Below are 19,074 nucleotides of genomic sequence, written 5' to 3'. Positions count from 1 at the left end.
AACTATGATCTGGACTTGGTGTGGTCATTGCTACTGGAGTGTTGTTGCTTCTAGGCCCTCTCAGCAGACGGAGCTCGGAAATACATGTATGTGTACTGACCCATGTATACACACATATCTATAATTGTTTCTGTATTGCTCCATCTGTACATATACTAAATAAACATGAGTTCAAATTTGATATCTCTGACTCTCATCCAGTACCACAGGATTATCCATTCCTCTCTTTTTCTCTGTAACTTCCCTCAGACAGTGAGAAACCTAGTTCCCACCATTCAATTCCCACCTACTTAATTGTTCAATCCCAGTCTACCTGCAAAACAGTTTCAGCATTGTTAATTCATACGCCTGTGAGAAATAAATTTTCCAGAGTATAAAATTTAAGTACAGGCCTTTTATCTATAGCCTTATAATTTCTAGTCAAAACACCATTTTGCAGAGTTACCCAGGTCAGCTTCCATTTCTTCTGCCTCCTTCAGTGCAGTTATGCCATATAGTTCTAACATAGTTAGAGTCAAGAGTCATTTGTCACAGGCTGCATTCCATCTTGGGATCCCTCAACATCGTGATTGATTTTTGTTTGCTTGTTTTTACATACGTTAAATTTAACTGTTATATACAGTTCTATGTGTTTTATCAAGTGCATAGAACCACATATCAATGACTTCAGTACCCTACAGAACATTTCCCTTAGGTGTATCCTTTGTAGTGAACCACTCCTCCCTTCCGAATCCCCCTGGCAACCCCATACTGCTCCTATGGTTTTACCTTTTCCGGTAAAAGTGTCACACAAGTGAAATCATGCAATATGTAGCCTTTTGGGTCTGACTACTTTCATTTAGTAAGGTGCATTTAAGATTCACCCATGTTGCATGTATCAATAGTGCATTCCCCTTTTTTGCTGAACTATGGATGTTCCATGCATAGTCTGTTTATTGTTTCCCCCATTGAAGGACATCTTGGTTGCTTCTCATATTTAGCAATTATGAATAAAACTGCTATAAACGTTTGTGTACATGTTTTTATGTGGACATAAGATTTCAAAACACTTGGGTGAACACCTAGAAGCATGATTACTGGGTTCCATGGTAAATCTATGTTTAACTTGATTAAAAAACTTCCAAACTGTCCCTCAGAAATTGCCATTTTGGATTGCCACCTGTAATGAATGGGAGTTCCTGTTATTCTGCATTCTCACCACCATTTGTTATTGTCAGGTTTTTTTATATTAGCCATTCTAATAGGTGTGTAATGATATCTCATTGTGCTTTTAATTTGCATTTCCCTGATGACAGATGATTGTGAGCATCTTTTTTCCCTTTTTTTTGGTGAAGAAGATTCACCCTGAGCTAATATCCATTGCTAATCTTCCTCTACTTTGTATGTGGGATGCCTCCACAGCCTGACTGATGAGTGGAGTAGGTCCATACCTGGGATCTGAACCTATGAACCCGGGCTGCCAAAGTGGAGCATGCAGAACTTTAACCTTTCGGCCATGAGGCCAGCTCTATGCTGAGCATCTTTTCATGTATTTATTTGCCATTTGTATGTCTTTGGTGAAGTATCTAATCAGACATTTTGCCCTTTTTTTGTTTCTCATTTGGATTCTTATTTATTTATTTATTTATTTTGAGGAAGATTAGCCCTGAGCTAACTACTGCCAATCCTCCTCTTTTTGCTGAGGAAGACTGGCTCTGAGCTAACATCCATGCCCATCTTCCTCTATTTTATACATGGGATGCCTACCACAGCAGGGCTTTTTGCCAAGTGGTGCCATGTCTGCACCTAGGATCCGAACTGGGGAATCCCGTGCTGCTGAGAAGCGGAATGTGCAGACTTAACCACTGTGCCACTGGGCTGGCCCCCTTTTGCCCATCTTTAATTGGGTTGTTGGTTTTCTTATTGTTGAGTTTTAAGAGTTTTTTAATATTCTGAATACAAGTCCTTGATCAGAAATATGATTGCAAATATTTACTCCCAGTCTGTGGCTTATCCATTTTCTTAACACTGTTTTTTTGCAGAGCAAAAAGTTTTAAATTTGATAAAGTCCAATTTAATTAATTTTTTCTTTCATGTATTGTGCTTTTGGTGATGTATTTAAAAACGTCACCAAACCAAAGTTCATGCAGATGTTTCTCATAGTTTCTTCTAGAAGTTTTATGATTTACATTTTATGTTTAGATCTGTGATCCATTTTGAGTTAATTTTATGTGTGTGTTATTTTTTTGCATTTGGATATCCAGTTGTTCCAGCACCATTTGTTGACTGTCCTTTCTCCATTGAATTACTTTTACCTCTTTGTCAAAAATCAGTTGACCATATTTGTATAGCTTTGTTTCTGGGCTCTTTATTTTTTTCCATTGATCTATTTGTCTATCCTTTTGCCAATACCATACTGTCTTGGTTACTGTTAAGTCTTGAAATCAAGTAATGGGAGTATTTTGGTCTTATTAACCTTTTATATCTTTTGAGTTTATTTTGTAATACACATTATTGTCATTTTTTCCCCCTACCAGTTTCTCCTGAGTTGATTGTCTATCCCATCTTCAGTGTGTCTTCAGTCAATACAAAAAGGTAGGGATTGCTCTTATTTTTTTTTTTTTTTTTTTAAAGATTTTATTATTTTTTCCTTTTTCTCCCCAAAGCCCCCCCGGTACATAGTTGTATATTCTTCGTTGTGGGTCCTTCTAGTTGTGGCATGTGGGACGCTGCCTCAGCATGGTCTGATGAGCAGTGCCATGTCCGCGCCCAGGATTCGAACCAACGAAACACTGGGCCGCCTGCAGCGGAGCGGGCGAACTTAACCACTCGGCCACGGGGCCCGCCCCGGGATTGCTCTTATTTTAATGTTCAAAGTTTATTTAACTCTGAGTCTTCTGGGTCTTTTTTTCTTTCTTATATTATTTAATTTGGAGAACATTTTTTTCTTCCTCACTAAGGGGATACTGAGAATAAGAGATGAAATCAGATCCTCTCATAGAAACTTCATAAGAACCTAAGAGTTGAGAGAAGGAAAAGATCTTTATGGCCTTGAGTAATAATAATTGCTAACATTTTTATACAGTACCTGGCCTTAATAAGTAGTTTATGTCCATTATCTCACTTAATCCACATAACAACCTCGAAGGTAGATACTATTATTAATTTCAATTTTCAGCTGAGGAAACTGTTAGTAATTCAGCCATAGTTGCACAGCTGTTAGGTGGCAGAGCCAGGACTAGAATCCATATCTGAATCAAAGCCCATTAGGCTATATTGCCTTCCCTGGGTGATAATATTAATAATAGTTAATGTTTAATGAGCATTTACAACCAGATGATGTAGGTACCATTATTACCCCATTTTATAGATGAGGAAACTCTGGCCAGAAGAGTAAGTAACTTGCAGCAGCTGAAGGCTCTTATAAATCTCAGCTGAAGCTACCATCCTGGCCAAAGCTAAGACTGGGATCAGGGGAGCCATGAGTGAGTATGAGCATGATAGGTAGAAAAGCTCTGAAAAAGACATTTCTTATACTCGGAACAGCTTGGGTTCTTCTCTCCCTGTTTGATGGTAAATAAATAAATAGAGGTATTGAGCAAGGAACTTCCTAATTAAGTTCTCCTACTTTTGGGGTGCCTCACCTTAAATCGCCTCAGAGATTGGGTTGATTGGGCAGCTTTTCCCCTTCAAAGGCCACATTGCTAGTTTTTTCACCTTTCTCTTTTCTCATCTATGTCTTCTTTCATGACTGCTTATCAAGGATTAAAACCTTCCACAATCAGCTGATAAAAGTATGTAAACTAATTTGATCTAGCATAAGGAGATATCAGGATACTCTTGGTTGAATCATTTGAAATTGCTCTTTATGTGGGACCCAAAAGGTTAGAGATCATCAATTTCTTGTGGTTTAATCTATTATTTTTACTTTAGGTAGATTACAGAGTCTCTGGATTCATGGTCTCACATTCATTTTTTATTTATTCATTCATTTGGCAAACATTTATAGAATACTCTGTGATATTGAACCATACTGAGTTTTAGAGATGTGAAGATAAATAACACAGGATCCTGCTGTCAAGGAAGTTATGGTTAGAGGAGGACAGGCGTTTAAACAAACACGTATAATAAAGTGTTAAAATTGCATAGATAAAAGTAAAGAGATTGTGGTCATGCACACAGGGATGGGAAGAGCTGAGTTACTTAGCAAACGTTGCATAAAGAGGAGAGGGTCAGCGATCTTAGGCAAGTGTTTTTTATGTTACGGGTAAGTACCATTAGTAGTTTGCCAAATCAGTTTAAGGGCATCATAGCCAGCGTTATTTCAATGGAATAATACATCTCTCATGTACTAAGTATATTTAATGTGGTTAAATATGTGTCTGTATTGATCATGATGTAAAATATATTTCTTACCATAGGTTTGTCAAGTCAGTTTGAAAGCCATTCTTCTGGTCAAATGATAACAAGACAGTGTGGCTTAGCTTAAAGAATTGGGCAGTTTTTTCCCAGTGTTTTCTTGTCAAGTTTTTTTTTGTTTTAACCTCTTGCTTTGTGTGCTTAGTTTTTTTCCTTGCCTCTATTCTCTAGAGATTTCTATTCCTTTGGTCCTTTGAAAACCAAGGTCCTTTCATTATAAGGCAATGATTACATACTCAGTGCCTACAGAGCCAGGCAGGCTGGGCGGAGCCTGGAGCCAACTGGAGAAAGTATGCTCCATCTGAAAGTGCATGTGCTGTTGAGCTCCAGTTCAGAGATTCTTTGAAGACATAGAGGCCTGGTGATCTTATAATGTCTCTTATACTATTGGAAATAAACATTTTTAAGTGAAATCTTTAGATTTTAAAATATTGGTAGCTGATCCAAAGATTTAAACACTATGTGAACCTCTCAAACCATGTGTTCTAGCTGTTTTTGGCCTGAGGGGCTCCAGTTTGCAACCTCTATCAGCTGATCCCAGTGTTCTTTCCTAATGGGAAAAGGTTGCCTCAACAGCATCTATCTAGGCAGAAGAATTTTTTTTCCTAAGAATTTGAGAATAGTAGGGTACTGCTTTAGGCATGAGGACTCACTGCTCAAGTGAAAAGTTGGATCATAATATGCTGGTGGCTGACTTCCTGTGGATCTGCGAGATTCAGTATTAGAGTCTACTTATTTGCTGTGGTTCTAGGAATTTTGCTATCCTACCTGGGTAAATATTGTACTAAGATTTAATAAAGCAACAAAGATATTTTTTAAGGGTGCAGTCCACTTACAAAGAGATCCTGCGCATGTGCATCTGATGCTATAGATGAAAGTCTGTTGGACTTGGAGTTAAAAGACAAGGATTTGAGTCTTATTGCCATTCTTTACTAGTTAGTTTACCTTGAGTAAATTATTGGTGCTGTCTGAGTGGACCTCAGGTTTCTCATTGTTCCCAACCCTATTACTTCATCAAGTTACTGTCCGTAGAAAGCACTAGAAATTGCAAGGTACTCTGCAAATGTTATATACATATGTGTTTTCATTATAATTTCTCAAAAATTTAAATTATTAAATAGTGTTTATCAACTTTCAATTTCAAGATCTCTAGTTGAAGAACAGTCTTCTGTGGGATCCGTCATGTCTACTAACGTCTTGAAACAGATCAATACACAGAAAAGTACTAATACCAGAGATACAAATAAAGAAACAAAAGACCAGCTCATCATTGTGAGTAAATTTAAAAGAAAGCTCTTCTTGTACATGGCTCTCACATATAGAACAAGAAATCAGACATGTTGTCTTAGCATAGTTGACATGGATCATAGATATTCTGAGTTTTGTAAATACCAGCTTTGTTGTAGTGGCACCATTTAAAGCTAGTCAAGTAGATTTTCAAAGTGATAGTGTTGGGCAGTGCTAGTAATTTAGTAGAATACTGATGAATGAGTTGTCTCCAGATAAGGAAATTATTATTGATCAACATAAGATTTAATGAGAACAGCTACGTTCTCTTAGACTTGGGTTTGGCAAACTATGACTGGGGGCCAAATCTGCCCTGTTAGCTAAAAACGACTTTTATGTTTTTAAAGGGTTGGAAGAAAAAGAGAAGAATATGTGACAAACCACGTGTGGCCTGCAAAGTATAAAATAAAATACTTACTTTCTGGGCCTTTGCAGAGAAAGTTTGCCAACCACTGTATTAGAGAATTCAAACCTGGTATTTTCAGTAGCGTTAAGCAATGCCTTATGAAAGAGAATGGGAGTTAAAAAGCCATGACGTTGAATGTTCCTGACTTCCCTATGTTCATGAATTTATCTGTGTTTTCCTGAACTTTTATTATGTATTATTTATTTTGAATAAACTTGGGCATTTAATATTCCTAACCACTTAAGGAAAAAACACTGATTATAAAGGTCCCAAAATCTTTCCCCTGCTTTGCAATAAATAATAAAAAGCCTTGAAATAAAGCATTTTTAGATCTCATTTAAGAGCTTAATGAAGAAGTTTCATTCTTCATCTTAGCTATAAATTTTGTGGTTTAATCTTATTCCTTCTCAAAACTATGGGTGTAGCTGAAGAATGCTGAGTTTTTACACCATTCAAAGAGACAGTTCCATTTCTTTGATTAATCTATGGCACTTTTAGGTCTCTTGTCTTTCCATTTTTTTTGGGAGGAGGAAAAAAAGGAAATAGTCAGCAAATTTTCATTTAGTATTTCACTTATGCCAGCATAAAAGGAAAATAAGGAGAAATTTGACTGAGTGAATTTCATTCACTCATTCAATGAAAATTTGAATGAATAGTTCAGATGTTTAGAGCTATTTGTGATGTGTTGAGATGGGCCTTTTTTTTTTCCTTTTTCCAATTATAGGATGCAGGTCAGAAACATTTTGGAGCCACCATGTGTAAGTCTTGTGGCATGATCTATACTGCTTCCAACCCTGAAGATGAAATGCAACATCTTCAGCATCACCATAGATTTCTGGAGGGAATAAAATATACAGTAAGTCAAAAAATAGTCTTTCAATTTGTTCTAAAAGTAAATCTGCTTTAAAAGAAACGTCGTTTTTGCTTAAATATTAAAAGATCTATATATCCATAAATATTTTGTCATCTGCAATTTTGTTCTTAATATTTGAAGTTGAAGGTATTTAAAAGTTAACTTTTAATAAAAGTGCCATTTCAAACTTTCTATCCTAATATAAAGGAATTGCAGTCATGCACTGCGTGACAACATTTCGGTCAACGATGGACCACATATATGACAGTGGTCCCATAAGATTTGTACCATATTGGCTAGGTGTGTAGTAGGCTGTACCATCTAATCTGTGTAAGTACTATACTCTATGATGTTTGCACAATGACAAAATCGCCTAATAACATTTCTCAGAACATATCCCCGTCATTAAGCGACACGTGACTGTATTGTTCTAGGTTGAATGAGCACCCTGCATCCTTACCTCTAGTTTTCTGATCAGAGCTGAAGAGTTAAGATACAAAACTCAAAGACTTGAGGAGTTCCCCATTCCTCTCACTTTAGTTTCTTCTTTTTAAATAACCTTGGAAAAAAGCTTTGCCATGACTTCTCCAGGCTTTTTCTTTTCTGAGAGAAGAGGTCCCATCTCCTTATCAAGCACTTTTCCAGTCCAAATACATCCTATTGTTGGCCTTATCTTTATGAGTGTATCTGTTACTCAAATGCATTCCCTTTTTTCCTATTTTATTGTAGTTCATGCCTTCGTAAATTTTTAGCCTGAGTTCTTAAAACTGCTTATCCTATCCCTCCCCCACATTCCCACTTCTAATAATTCATCTTTTGTTCTTAATATTCTTATGAAGGGCTCTTATTTGACCTTGGCTTGTTTTATAATAGATTATGTACATGTCTCCCAATAGACTGTCAGCCCCTTAAGGACAGGTACTTTTAGTCATCTTTTATTTCCCTACCCATGTTCTTGTAGTTGGATTTTGTCCTATCTTTCTTATGTCATTCATTGTTCATTTTCTTGTCCTCTCCAGACCAAATTACTTAACATTTTTTTTCCCCTCTTCAAATTAAACTGTGGGGTTTTCTTTCCCCCCTTTGGCAGGGCTGGAAAAAAGAACGTGTAGTAGCAGAGTTTTGGGATGGGAAAATTGTGTTGGTCCTGCCACATGATCCGAGTTATGCTATCAGAAAGGTATGGAATGTTAGCTTTTTTAATCCTTGTTCTTCTCCTCCTCCCTCCCCCTCCCCCACCAAGAAGAGTTGGCGAAGTCTTATGTTGAAGAGTACAACACCTTTGCTGATAGATAATCCACTTTTGTACACATGTAAGAATGACTTTTATAGTAGTTCATATAAAACTAAATTTGTAATTACAGGACAAATCAAGAATTGTCCGTTGGAGATTAAAGAAAACAGAAAAGGCTCTGTGGCTTGTCTTTCACCTTCAGCTTCCACTTGTGAAAGATAAACTAAATGTTTTCATGTTGAGGGATTAATGGCCCCAGAGTGTACTTCTTATGTTGGTGTTGCCTGTGTTTCTTGGGCTAGGTGTTTAGCTCTAGTGAACAATGAATAAAGCTGAAACAAATCTCCCAGTTCCTACTCTTTATCCCTCCCAAGAGTCTGAGTTTTTTCCTGCTAAATATTCATTTCCATAGATTCTTAAAACACTGTTTTCAAAGTGGCAGATACATGCATCAGTAGTGAAATAATCTTGGAGATGTTAAATTTAGGAAATAGAGATAAAGGAGGCTAAAATGATAGTAATCGTAAATTTTGTGTATATAAATATGTATAGTTTCTGTTGTACTTTTTAAAACAAATTGACCTCTTTTGGTTTTTAACATCATTAGGTAGAAGATGTCCAAGAACTTGTCGATAATGAATTAGGCTTCCAGCAAGTTGTTCCCAGTTGTCCAAATAAAACCAAAACTTTTCTCTTTATATCTGACGAAAAGAGAGTAGTTGGGTGTTTAATTGCAGAGCCCATCAAACAGGTATGGTCTATGTGTTTTAAATTATTGGCATAATTTGCGAGCAAAATCAAGTAGTTGGGAGGAATCTCAATATGCATTTAAGAAAATGTTATTGTTAATGACTTTTTTCCCTACTGAAGTATCTTTGACTATGGATAATTGAAGTGTATTATTATTTCTATTATATTTGATATTTTGCCTAATGTATGCAGGATAAGTCATTCAGTCTTATATTCATGAAGTCATTTCCATACCTGGACTATAAAGTATAGTGATTTAAATGAGCAAATCTATAGAGCTCAGTTATTGAACATGTAGCTTAGTGCAGGTTAATATATTTGGCAAAATAGTCATTACTTGTTCCTTAGTTAGAATCTACCATAAGTACTTATTAGCAGAGGATAATTAGTACTTCTGTATTAGCACTTCTAGTACAACTAGAAGAAGAGTTGGCAAACTGCAGCCTGTAGGCCAAGTGTGGCCCACCACCTGTTTTTGTTAATAAAGTTTTATTGGAGCACAGCTATTCTCATTTATTTCCATATTGTCTTTGGCTGCTTCTGTACTAGAGTAGCAGGGTTGGGTAGGTGCAACAGAGACCACATGGCTCAAAGAGCCTGCAATATTTACAGTTTGGCCCCTTAGAAAAATAGATTGCCAATCCTTGTTCTAGAATGGAGAGATGTAGTTTTTGCCTTCAAAGAGCTTACAGGGTAATCTTTAGCTATAGAAAATTGTAGTTCAATGTGTTCTTTTTACTTGACTTTATAATATCCCACACTCACCTCTCCTTCCTTTTAAAAATATTTATCTGTCTCAATATACCTTGAAATAATGCTAGCATAAATTTATCTAATACCATTTTGTAAGTGCCTTCCTTTGCCCCTTCATTCCACTGTCTTTTTTTCTCTTATTTTTCTTTTTCCTGCTTTTGCATCTCATATATATACACATATATAATCTCTCCTGTGTGTTTATCAGAAGTTGGAGAGAAAAGCAGCAAGTTTGTATTATTGACAGTAAAAGTGATCAATTTGGCCTTTTTATGTAGTGATAACAGGCAAATATAGCCAATTAACTCATACATATTCTCATTGTCATTTCAAAAGCAAAGTTTTCTTAATGATAGTTAAAACTTAAGTGCACACCTATCAGAACAGCTATAATAAAAAATAGTGACAATACCAAATGCTAGCGTGGATGCAGGGAAACTAAATCTCTCATACATTGTTGGAGGGAATGTAAAAGTTATAGCCACTCTGGGAGAAGTTTGGCAGTTTCTTAGGAAACTAATCATACGTTTACCATATCACCCAGCAATCATACTCCTGAGCATTTATCCCAGAGACTGAAAACTTATGTCTATACAAAAACCCATATCTGAATGTTTATAGCAGCTTTATGTATAATAGCCAAAACCTGGAAACAAAGTGTCGTTCAGTAGGTGAATGATTAAAAAAACTGGTACATATATACAGTGGAATATTACTTAGCAATAAGAAGGAATAAACTTGATATATACAACAACTTGGACAGATGTCAAGGGCATTGTGTTGAGTGAAAAAAGCCAATCTTAAAAGGTCACAGGCTGTATGATTCCATTTATGTGACATCCTCAAAATAACAGTTATAGAGATAGAGAACAGATTGTGGTTTCCAGGGCTTAGGGATAGTAGAGGGGAAAAGGTGGGTGTGATTATAAAGAGGTAGCAAGAGGAAGATCTTTATGATGATGCAATAGCTCTGTATTTTGATTGTGATGGTTGAACAAATATACAAGTATTATGAATATTCATGGAGCTAAACACACACATTGTACTCATGTTAATTTCTCCTTTTTTCTTTTTAAAGATTGGCCCTGAGATACCACCTGTTGCCAAAGTTTTTTTTCTTCTTCCTCTCCCCAAAGCCCCCCAGTACCTAGTTGTATATTCTAGTTGTAAGCCCTTTTAGTTCTGCCATGTGGGACGCCACCTCAGCATGGCTTGATAAGCGGTGCTAGGTCTGCGCCCAGGATCCGAACCAGTGAAACCCTGGGCCACAGAAGGGGAGTGTGCATTTTTAACCACTTGGCCACGGGGCCAGCCCCCCATGTTAATTTCTTGGTTTTGATGTTGTACTGTAGTTATGGAAGATGTAACCATTGGGAGAAACCAAGTGAAGGATACATGGATTTTCTTTGTAATATTTTTCTACTTCCTGTGAATCTATAATTTTTTCAGCATAAAAAGTTTAAAAAAAAAACACCAACCAAATTTCATAGTTAATAGGCAAAAATCTTCTTTAGTGTTATCAGTGTTTTAGGACATCATATAGACACATTTTAGGGTGGAGAGAATGGGAGAAGTTTATATACTTTATTAAAAGTAAGAGTCTGAATTTTACAATTTTTTTAATCAATAAAAGAAGGATGTTTCATAATGGTATGTAATGCACTGGACTGTGGGGCTATCTCAACACCACTAGTATTTTTCAAGCATTTTGTGACTATAAATGGACAAGAATTCAAGAACTATCAAAGAATTTTAACATTTTTGGTGAAGGTATTGTAAGATTAATTTTAGATACTTAAGTTTTATTTAAGGAATGGTTTTTAAAAAGTAATGTGAACTCTTCTGTATTGTTAGCTCTAGATGCTTCTATATGTTATTGCAGGCCTTCCGTGTCCTGTCTGAACCAACTGGTCCAGAATCCCCAAACTCTAAAGAGTGTCATAGGGCTTGGCAATGTTCAGATGTACCAGAACCTGCAGTCTGTGGGATAAGTAGAATCTGGGTCTTCAGACTGAAGAGAAGAAAGCGCATTGCAAGACGACTGGTAGATACTCTCAGGTAAGAAATACAATAAAATGGAGCTAGATCTGGATTAGCTTTCCCAGAGCCTTTCGCAGCTCATGAGCCAAAGGGAATGATGTTGGTAAGACACTTCTGTATAAATGCTATCAAAGTCAGGCTAAGGCAAGTGTTGGCGCTGGGAAAAAAATACTAATGTACTCGTTTAGGGCACAGCATTCCAAGTCTGAAACATTCCAGCCCTGTGCTTTTCAAGCTCCTGTGGGGAAAGACTAGTTTAATTTATTATAGATGAACACTTTAATAAAATAAAATAAAGATGAATTGCTAGAAAATGAAATAGGAAAACAAAGCAAAAACATGGAAAATACAAGCCCAGATTTTTATTAGATTCAACAAATGTAAAGTTAACATTTCAATAAAAATAATCTATCAAACAGGTTTAAAAAAAGAATTACAGGAATTGTACATGTTTGTTGACAGTGTGCAACTAGGTAGTTAATAAATACTGTAACTCATAAATGTAACCAAGTGTAAAAGTGAATTAGCAAGACAACCCACAGAATGGGAGCAATATTTGCCAATCATTTATCTAATAAGGGTCTAGTATATCTAGCATATGTAAAATAACTCTTAGAACATAATAATAAAAAGACAAATAACCAAATTTAAAAATGGGCAAATGATTTCAATAGACATTTCTCCAAAGAAGAAATAAAAATTGCTGATAAGCACAGGAAAATATGTTCAACATCATTCGATAGCAGGGAAATTACAAACCAAAACCACGATGATACACCCTTTACGCCCTCTAGGATGCCTAAGTCAAAAAAAAGGGAAAATAACAAGTGTTAGTTAGGTTGTGGAGAAATTGGAATCCTTGTCCATTGCTTGTGGGAATGTAAACTAGTACAGCTGCTGTGGAATACAGTCTGGCAGTGTCTCAAAAAGTTAAATTGTTACTGTATGACCCAGCAATTCTACTCCTAGGTATATACTCAAAAGAAATGAAAGCACTTGTCTACACAAAAACTGTTACAAGAAAGTTTGTAACAGCATTATTCATAAAAAAAAGAAAGTGTGAACAACCAAATTCACGATTAATGGATAAATATGATGTGGTATATCCGTACAGTATATGCATTGGGATATTATTCAGCCACAAAAAGGAATGAAGTATTGACACATGCTACAACATGGATGAACCTTGAAAACATGCTTATTGAAATAAACCAGTAACCTAAGACCCCATATTGTCTGATTCCATTTATAGAAAATATCCAGAATAGGCAAATCCATAGATAGAGAGTAGTTCCCAGTGACTGAAGGAAGGGTGAGTGGAGAGTGACTACTAACGGGTACAGGGTTTCTTTTTGGGGTGATGAAAATGTTCTGGAATTAGATATTGGTGACGGTTACACAAATTTGTGAGTATACTAAAAACCACTGAATTCTACACTTTTAAAGGGTGAATATTATAGTATATGAGTTCTATCTCAGTAAAAAATAAGTTGGCGACTCTCTGTTTTAAACTCCTATGCGCACACTTTGAACTAACACTGTGTATTGATACTTAAAATTTGTAATTTGACAAATGAGCTTACTTCTTGTTTGTTAATTTACCTAACCTAGGTTGGGTGGATGACTTTCACAATACTTATTCTCTAAATTTCTGTACTTAAGATAATGATGATAAAGCAGTGACCACACTTTGAGTAGCACTATTTTAGCCTTTTGAGTTCTATATACTTTTTAAGAAAGAAAACCAAAGACCACTGTGGAGATCCAGTCCTGGGCCATAATCCTAGTCACCCACACATACCTTATAAAGGGGAGCAATAAGAAAAATTGGTGTCTGCAAAGATTTTTATTTTATAGTTAATTATGAAATACTTCTATTTTCTAGCTTTTATACTAAGACATACATAAATTTGGTATGAGGAATACCAGTATCTAACCTAGTTCCACCAGGCAGTAGTCTAGTGCTTGTCAAACTTGAGAGTATATATGAAGCACCTGGGGATGTTGGTAAAATGTGAGTGTGATTCAGTGGGTCAGGGTGGGGCCTGAGATTCTGCATTCCTAATACACTCTCAGGTGATGCTGAATGTTGCTGCTCTGTAGATCATACTTTGAATACTAAGGTAATAGGTTAGGATATCGAGTACTAAGGTAATAATGAATTAAAATTAAGTTGCCCTCAAAGGAGAAATATCAAACACATTCAGTTGAGAACATAGTTGTCTTTTCTCACAAATTTGAGTTGAAGATACAGGCAACATAACTGACAGCTATCCTGTATATGAGGAACCTTAGGCTGAGTTCTCTCTTTTTCTAAACAGGCAATATATGTTTAAATCTTCACAGGAGTACAATATTATTCCTAGTTGTCTTACCTAAGAAGCAGCTCAGGCTTAGATGGAATTATTAGTGCAAGTTTACACTGATGAGCTAGTAAAAGGACAGTTAGGACTCCAACCCACAAATCTATGTTCTTTCTATACCTGATACCACTTATAGAAGCAATAAGAACTATTTAATCAGACAAATATTTTGCTTTAGATTCTGGTAAATGTAGCAATAAACTTGTATTCAAGTATATAGCAAGTATACCAGAAGCTTATATCTTATCTTCTCATTGAATCCAATTCTTTAATTTTTTAATTTGAAGTAATTTCAAACTTATAAAAGATTACCAAGAATAGCAAAAAGAACCCCCTGTATCCCTTTGCCCAGATCCATCAAATTTAATTTGTACTTTCTTCCCAAATTATTTAAAAGTAAGTTGTGTACATTATGCCCCTTTACCCCTTCATATTTCAGTGTGTATTTCTTAAGAACAAGGATGTTCTCTAATACAAGCATAGTTCAGTTGTCAAATTCAGGGTATTTAATATTGATATATTTTATCTTATGTCTAGTCCATATTTCAGTTTTGTCATTTGTCTCGAATGTCCTTCATAGCATGTTTTTTCCTGTCTAGGATCACATGTTGGGTTTAGTCATCGTGTCTCTTTAGTCTTCATCTTCCGTAACCTGGAACACCTTAGCCTTTGTCTTTTATGACATTGAAGAATTTGAAGAGTACAGGCCAGTTATTTAATGGAATGTCCCTCAATTTTGTTGAATTCTTTCAACCTTTTCATTTTATTACTTTTTAATCCTAGTTGAGCTGGATCAAGGAGAGTTGTGGTCAAAATGCAGATTAGTTTCTGCATTCTTACAGCCCTAAGCGTGCATTGTAGTTGAGAAGAATATAGTTATTGGTTAAAATCGGTGATGGTTATTTCTTGGTTTTAATTATATGTGACTTTTAATTAGCACTACTATCTTGTACTAGTTACTCGTTACCATAGAGTCAGCTAGATGGCTTAGGTAGTTCCCTTTGCCTGTCAGTAGAATTTTTTCTGGATCTCAGTTTTCTCATTTGTGAAATGATAGCATTAGACTTCTATCTCTAAAATCTAAGGCATTAAGTCATTTTGTCACTTAATAAAATAACTATTTTAATCAAGAGTGTTTATTTAAAGAGACTGAAATTTTTGGTTTGCTTTAAAATAAATTGTGCTAATGTTTAATCAGAATTTTAGGTTGGTTCCATTGTTAACTTGTCTTCTCTTTTTTAGGAATTGCTTCATGTTTGGCTGTTTTCTCAGTACTAATGAAATAGCATTTTCTGACCCAACACCAGATGGCAAGTTATTTGCAACCAAGTACTGCAACACCCCTAATTTCCTTGTGTACAATTTTAATAGTAAAAGCTAATTTCAACTATAGAATAGTTACTGTGTGGGCGAGTGCAGACAGCCCCTTATCATATAGTATAAACTGTTTATCAAATATCAGAATACAAAGACACATGTACACACAAACCTCAATTTTTTTTCCTTATGAACTGAAAAGTCAGGGATAAATCTATTGAAAATTATCGGGGGATTCAAAGAAAGGAAAAAAATCTTTGGATGATCTATACTGACTAGCACTCTGAATCCTTAATTATGAAACATCGTAGCTATAACTGGAAAATTACTTGCCTCTACGTAAAAACATTGACAAGACAAGATGGTTTTCCACAGAAGTGTGACCACTTGTCTTTTATAAAGCACACTTTTGGACTAGGATTATCACATGCCTGATCAGAAGCAAACGGAAAAATTGAAAGACAGGCAAATAATTTCCATGCCCAATATTTAAATACAATAACTGAGTTCTGTACACAAAATTCTCACTTTATAGGTACTTTGCTGTAGCAAGTCAGTTTGAATATATTTAGGAAGTGTTTTGAATTTCTAATTTGTAACAGTTGGAAAGATGGTAAACAATGAGTAAAATTTCCATATCGTTTTATGTAGAACAGAATTCTATAGCTTAATGTTTTAATCTTTTAAAAAGTCATATTAATCAAAAGCACATCTGTCATCAGATTTAAACTTAGTAATTGCACTATTGTCATTTCATTAAATTTTGGTGTATGAAAATATTAATTGTGCTACTTATCTTTAGTGAACTTATTACTGGTGATTGACATCATTAATAAAATGGATACCTAGTTGGATTAGATGATTCATATGGTTACATTTTAAGACTTTTTGCATGTGTAAAATACGCTTACTTGTTCTGAGACATCTGGCAAAAGTGCTGACAAAATGTATAATAACAGAACCAAGATTAACAAATAAATATATCTAGGGTGATGGGCCAGAGAATATGATAACATTATGTAAATATGCCTAAATATGCACACATTTTTCTAGTATAATTCTTGGACACTTACTTTGAAAAGCAAAGAATTATTCAGATTGTTTTGATTCTAAAAAAATAATTTAACTGCTTTCTGGCAATAAGGCTCTGGGGAAGTAGTTTTCCAGGTTGTGACTCTTATGGGGATTCTGTTCATCTGCATTCTTTTATTTGCCTATAAGTTAACATGATTCCAAAATTTAAAAGCCTGGGTTCGAAAAAGAATGTCGAAGTGTAAAAATGTGTGTAATTATGCAAACATTTTAATGCTATTTTCTGTGCTGCTGTTTTTTTAATTGTTTTAAATATTTTATTTAAAAATTTTTATTAACATTATTTTGTTTGCTCATTGCCTTTGTGATGAATCAATTAAAATGCTTTTCAATATGCCCTGTCTATTCTCATGATTGAATATACTGATTTTCTTTTTAAATTATTTTTTGTGGTTATAAAAATAGTACATGCTCTTTGTGAGAAACAGTAATTGAAAACATATATCCACACAAAAACCTGCACACAGATAATTCTAACAGCTTCATTCATAATTGCCAAACTTGCGGTTATGAATATAGCAACCAAGATGTCCTTCAGTAGATGAATGAATGATCTGAGACGTCCAGACAATCGAATATTATTCAGCACTAAAAACAAAGGAACTATCAAGCCACAAAAAAAACATGGAGGAACCTTAAGTGAATATTACTAAGTGAAAAGCCAATCTGAGGCTATATACTGTATGATTCCAACTATATGACATCTGGAAGAGGCAAAACTATGGAGACAGTTAAAAGATCAGGGGTTGTGAGGAGGGAGGAATGAGTAGGTGGAGCACGGAGGATTTTTAGGGGAGTGAAAATTTATGATACTCTAATGGTGGATATTTGTCATTTTACGTTTGTCCAAACCCATAGCAATGGACACCACCATCAGTGAACCCTAATTTGTCAACGTAGGTTCATCAGTAGTAACACATGTACCACTCTGGTGGAGGATGTTGATAACAGGGGAGGCTGTGCATATGTGGAGGCAGAAGTCTATGGGAAATCTCTATACCTTCCTCTTAATTTTGCTGTGAACCTAAAACTGCTCTAATAAAACAAAGTCTTTAAAAAACAACAAAAAACAAGGAAAGTCTGAAAAACTTATAGCCAAGGAGACATGACATCTAAATGTAATGTATCCTGGATGAGATTCTGGAACAGAAGAAGGACATTAGGTAAAAACAATCTGAATAAAGTATGGACTTGAGTTAATAGTAATGTATCAATATTGGTGCATTGCTTTGTTAGTTGTCACAGATAAATTAATGTAAGATGTTGATAATAGGGGAAGCTAGGTGTAGGGTGTATGGAAGTTTTGTCTTTGCAACTTTTCTGTAAATCTAAAACTTCTTTGAAAGTTTATTTTTAAAAATGTACAACTCGGTGAATTATCACAAACACCTTCCTAACTACTACCCAGGTAAAAAAAAAAAATCACCAGCTCCCAAGAGTCTTCATGCCCTCTTCAATCATTATCACACAGCTTTTGATGTCTAACATTTTAGTCTGTTTTTGAAATTTATGTAAATTGAATCTTTGTTGTCAAGATACATCCATTTTATTGCATCTAGCTGAAACTCATTTTAGTTGCTGTGTAACATTCTATCATGCGAATATACCACAATTTATAGTATTGTTGATGAGCATCTTAGGCTGTGACTATTCAAGTCTCTTGCCCTTTTATGTATTTGTTTTCTATTATTGGTTTACTACCTTTGTCATAAATTGTGTCCAATGTGTGGGTCTATTTCTGCCTGTTTATTCCCACTAATCTTATTGGTTATCCTTATGCCAATACCACACTGTTATTATATTCTTGACATTTGGTATAGTAAATTCTCCCACCTTCTTTTCTACAAGAGTATTTTGTCTATTTTTGATCCTTCGCATTTCCATATACATTTTAGAAAGTTTATTAAGTTCCTCAAAAAGCCATCACCAATTAAAAAATCTGTTGAGATTTTATTGAAATGGCATCAAATCTTTAGATCAATTTAGGAGGATTGATTGTAAAAGATATTTTTTATCTTTCTGTCTGTGAACATGGTGTATTTTTCCATTTAGTTTCTCAGTAACTTGTTTTTCAGTGTAGAGGTCTTATATAATTTATTTAGACTTAAGTATTTGATGCTTTTTCTTGAAGCCATTGGAAATAGTATATTTTTGAAGTTTCAATTTGTTCGCTCATATATAAAATACAACTGACTTTTCCATATTGACCTTGCATTCAGCAACCTTTCTAAACATTTTCTAATGATTTATCTGTTGATACTTTTGGATTTTCAGTCTACAATTCAATATCCTCTGACTAATGACAGTTCTATTTCTTCCTTTCAGAATCTTATAGCTTTTATTTCTTGTTCTTAAAATAATTACTAGAACCTTCAGTACAGTATTGAATAAAAGTAATGGTAGACATTTTTGTCTCATTCCACGTTTCATAAGAAAAGCTTTCAATATTTCACTAATGTCTTAATTAGTTCGAGCTGCTCTAACAAAAATACTGTAGACTGTGGCTTAAACAGTTTCTCACAGTTCTGGAGGTTGGGAAGTCCAAGATCAAGGAGCTGGCAGATCCACTACCTAGTGAGGG

General features: G+C 35.1%; 1 protein-coding gene across 1 annotated transcript in view; it reads left to right on the top strand.

Annotated features, from left to right (window-relative positions):
* The window catches only part of ESCO2 (establishment of sister chromatid cohesion N-acetyltransferase 2), a 28,110-nt gene extending 11,312 nt beyond the window's left edge, over window positions 1–16,798 (top strand). The window contains exons 5-11 of the mRNA XM_046655582.1: window positions 2,517–2,574; window positions 5,544–5,670; window positions 6,816–6,947; window positions 8,035–8,124; window positions 8,786–8,929; window positions 11,564–11,739; window positions 15,327–16,798. Of these exons, the coding sequence (XP_046511538.1) occupies window positions 2,517–2,574; window positions 5,544–5,670; window positions 6,816–6,947; window positions 8,035–8,124; window positions 8,786–8,929; window positions 11,564–11,739; window positions 15,327–15,465 (866 nt within the window). The 3' untranslated portion in view covers window positions 15,466–16,798. The remainder of the gene's footprint in view (window positions 1–2,516; window positions 2,575–5,543; window positions 5,671–6,815; window positions 6,948–8,034; window positions 8,125–8,785; window positions 8,930–11,563; window positions 11,740–15,326) is intronic.
* Window positions 16,799–19,074: the final 2,276 nt, after the last annotated feature.

This window comes from Equus quagga, chromosome 3 (assembly GCF_021613505.1).
Source record: "Equus quagga isolate Etosha38 chromosome 3, UCLA_HA_Equagga_1.0, whole genome shotgun sequence".
NCBI lineage: Eukaryota > Metazoa > Chordata > Mammalia > Perissodactyla > Equidae > Equus > Equus quagga.
This window is presented reverse-complemented; position numbering and strand designations above follow the sequence as displayed.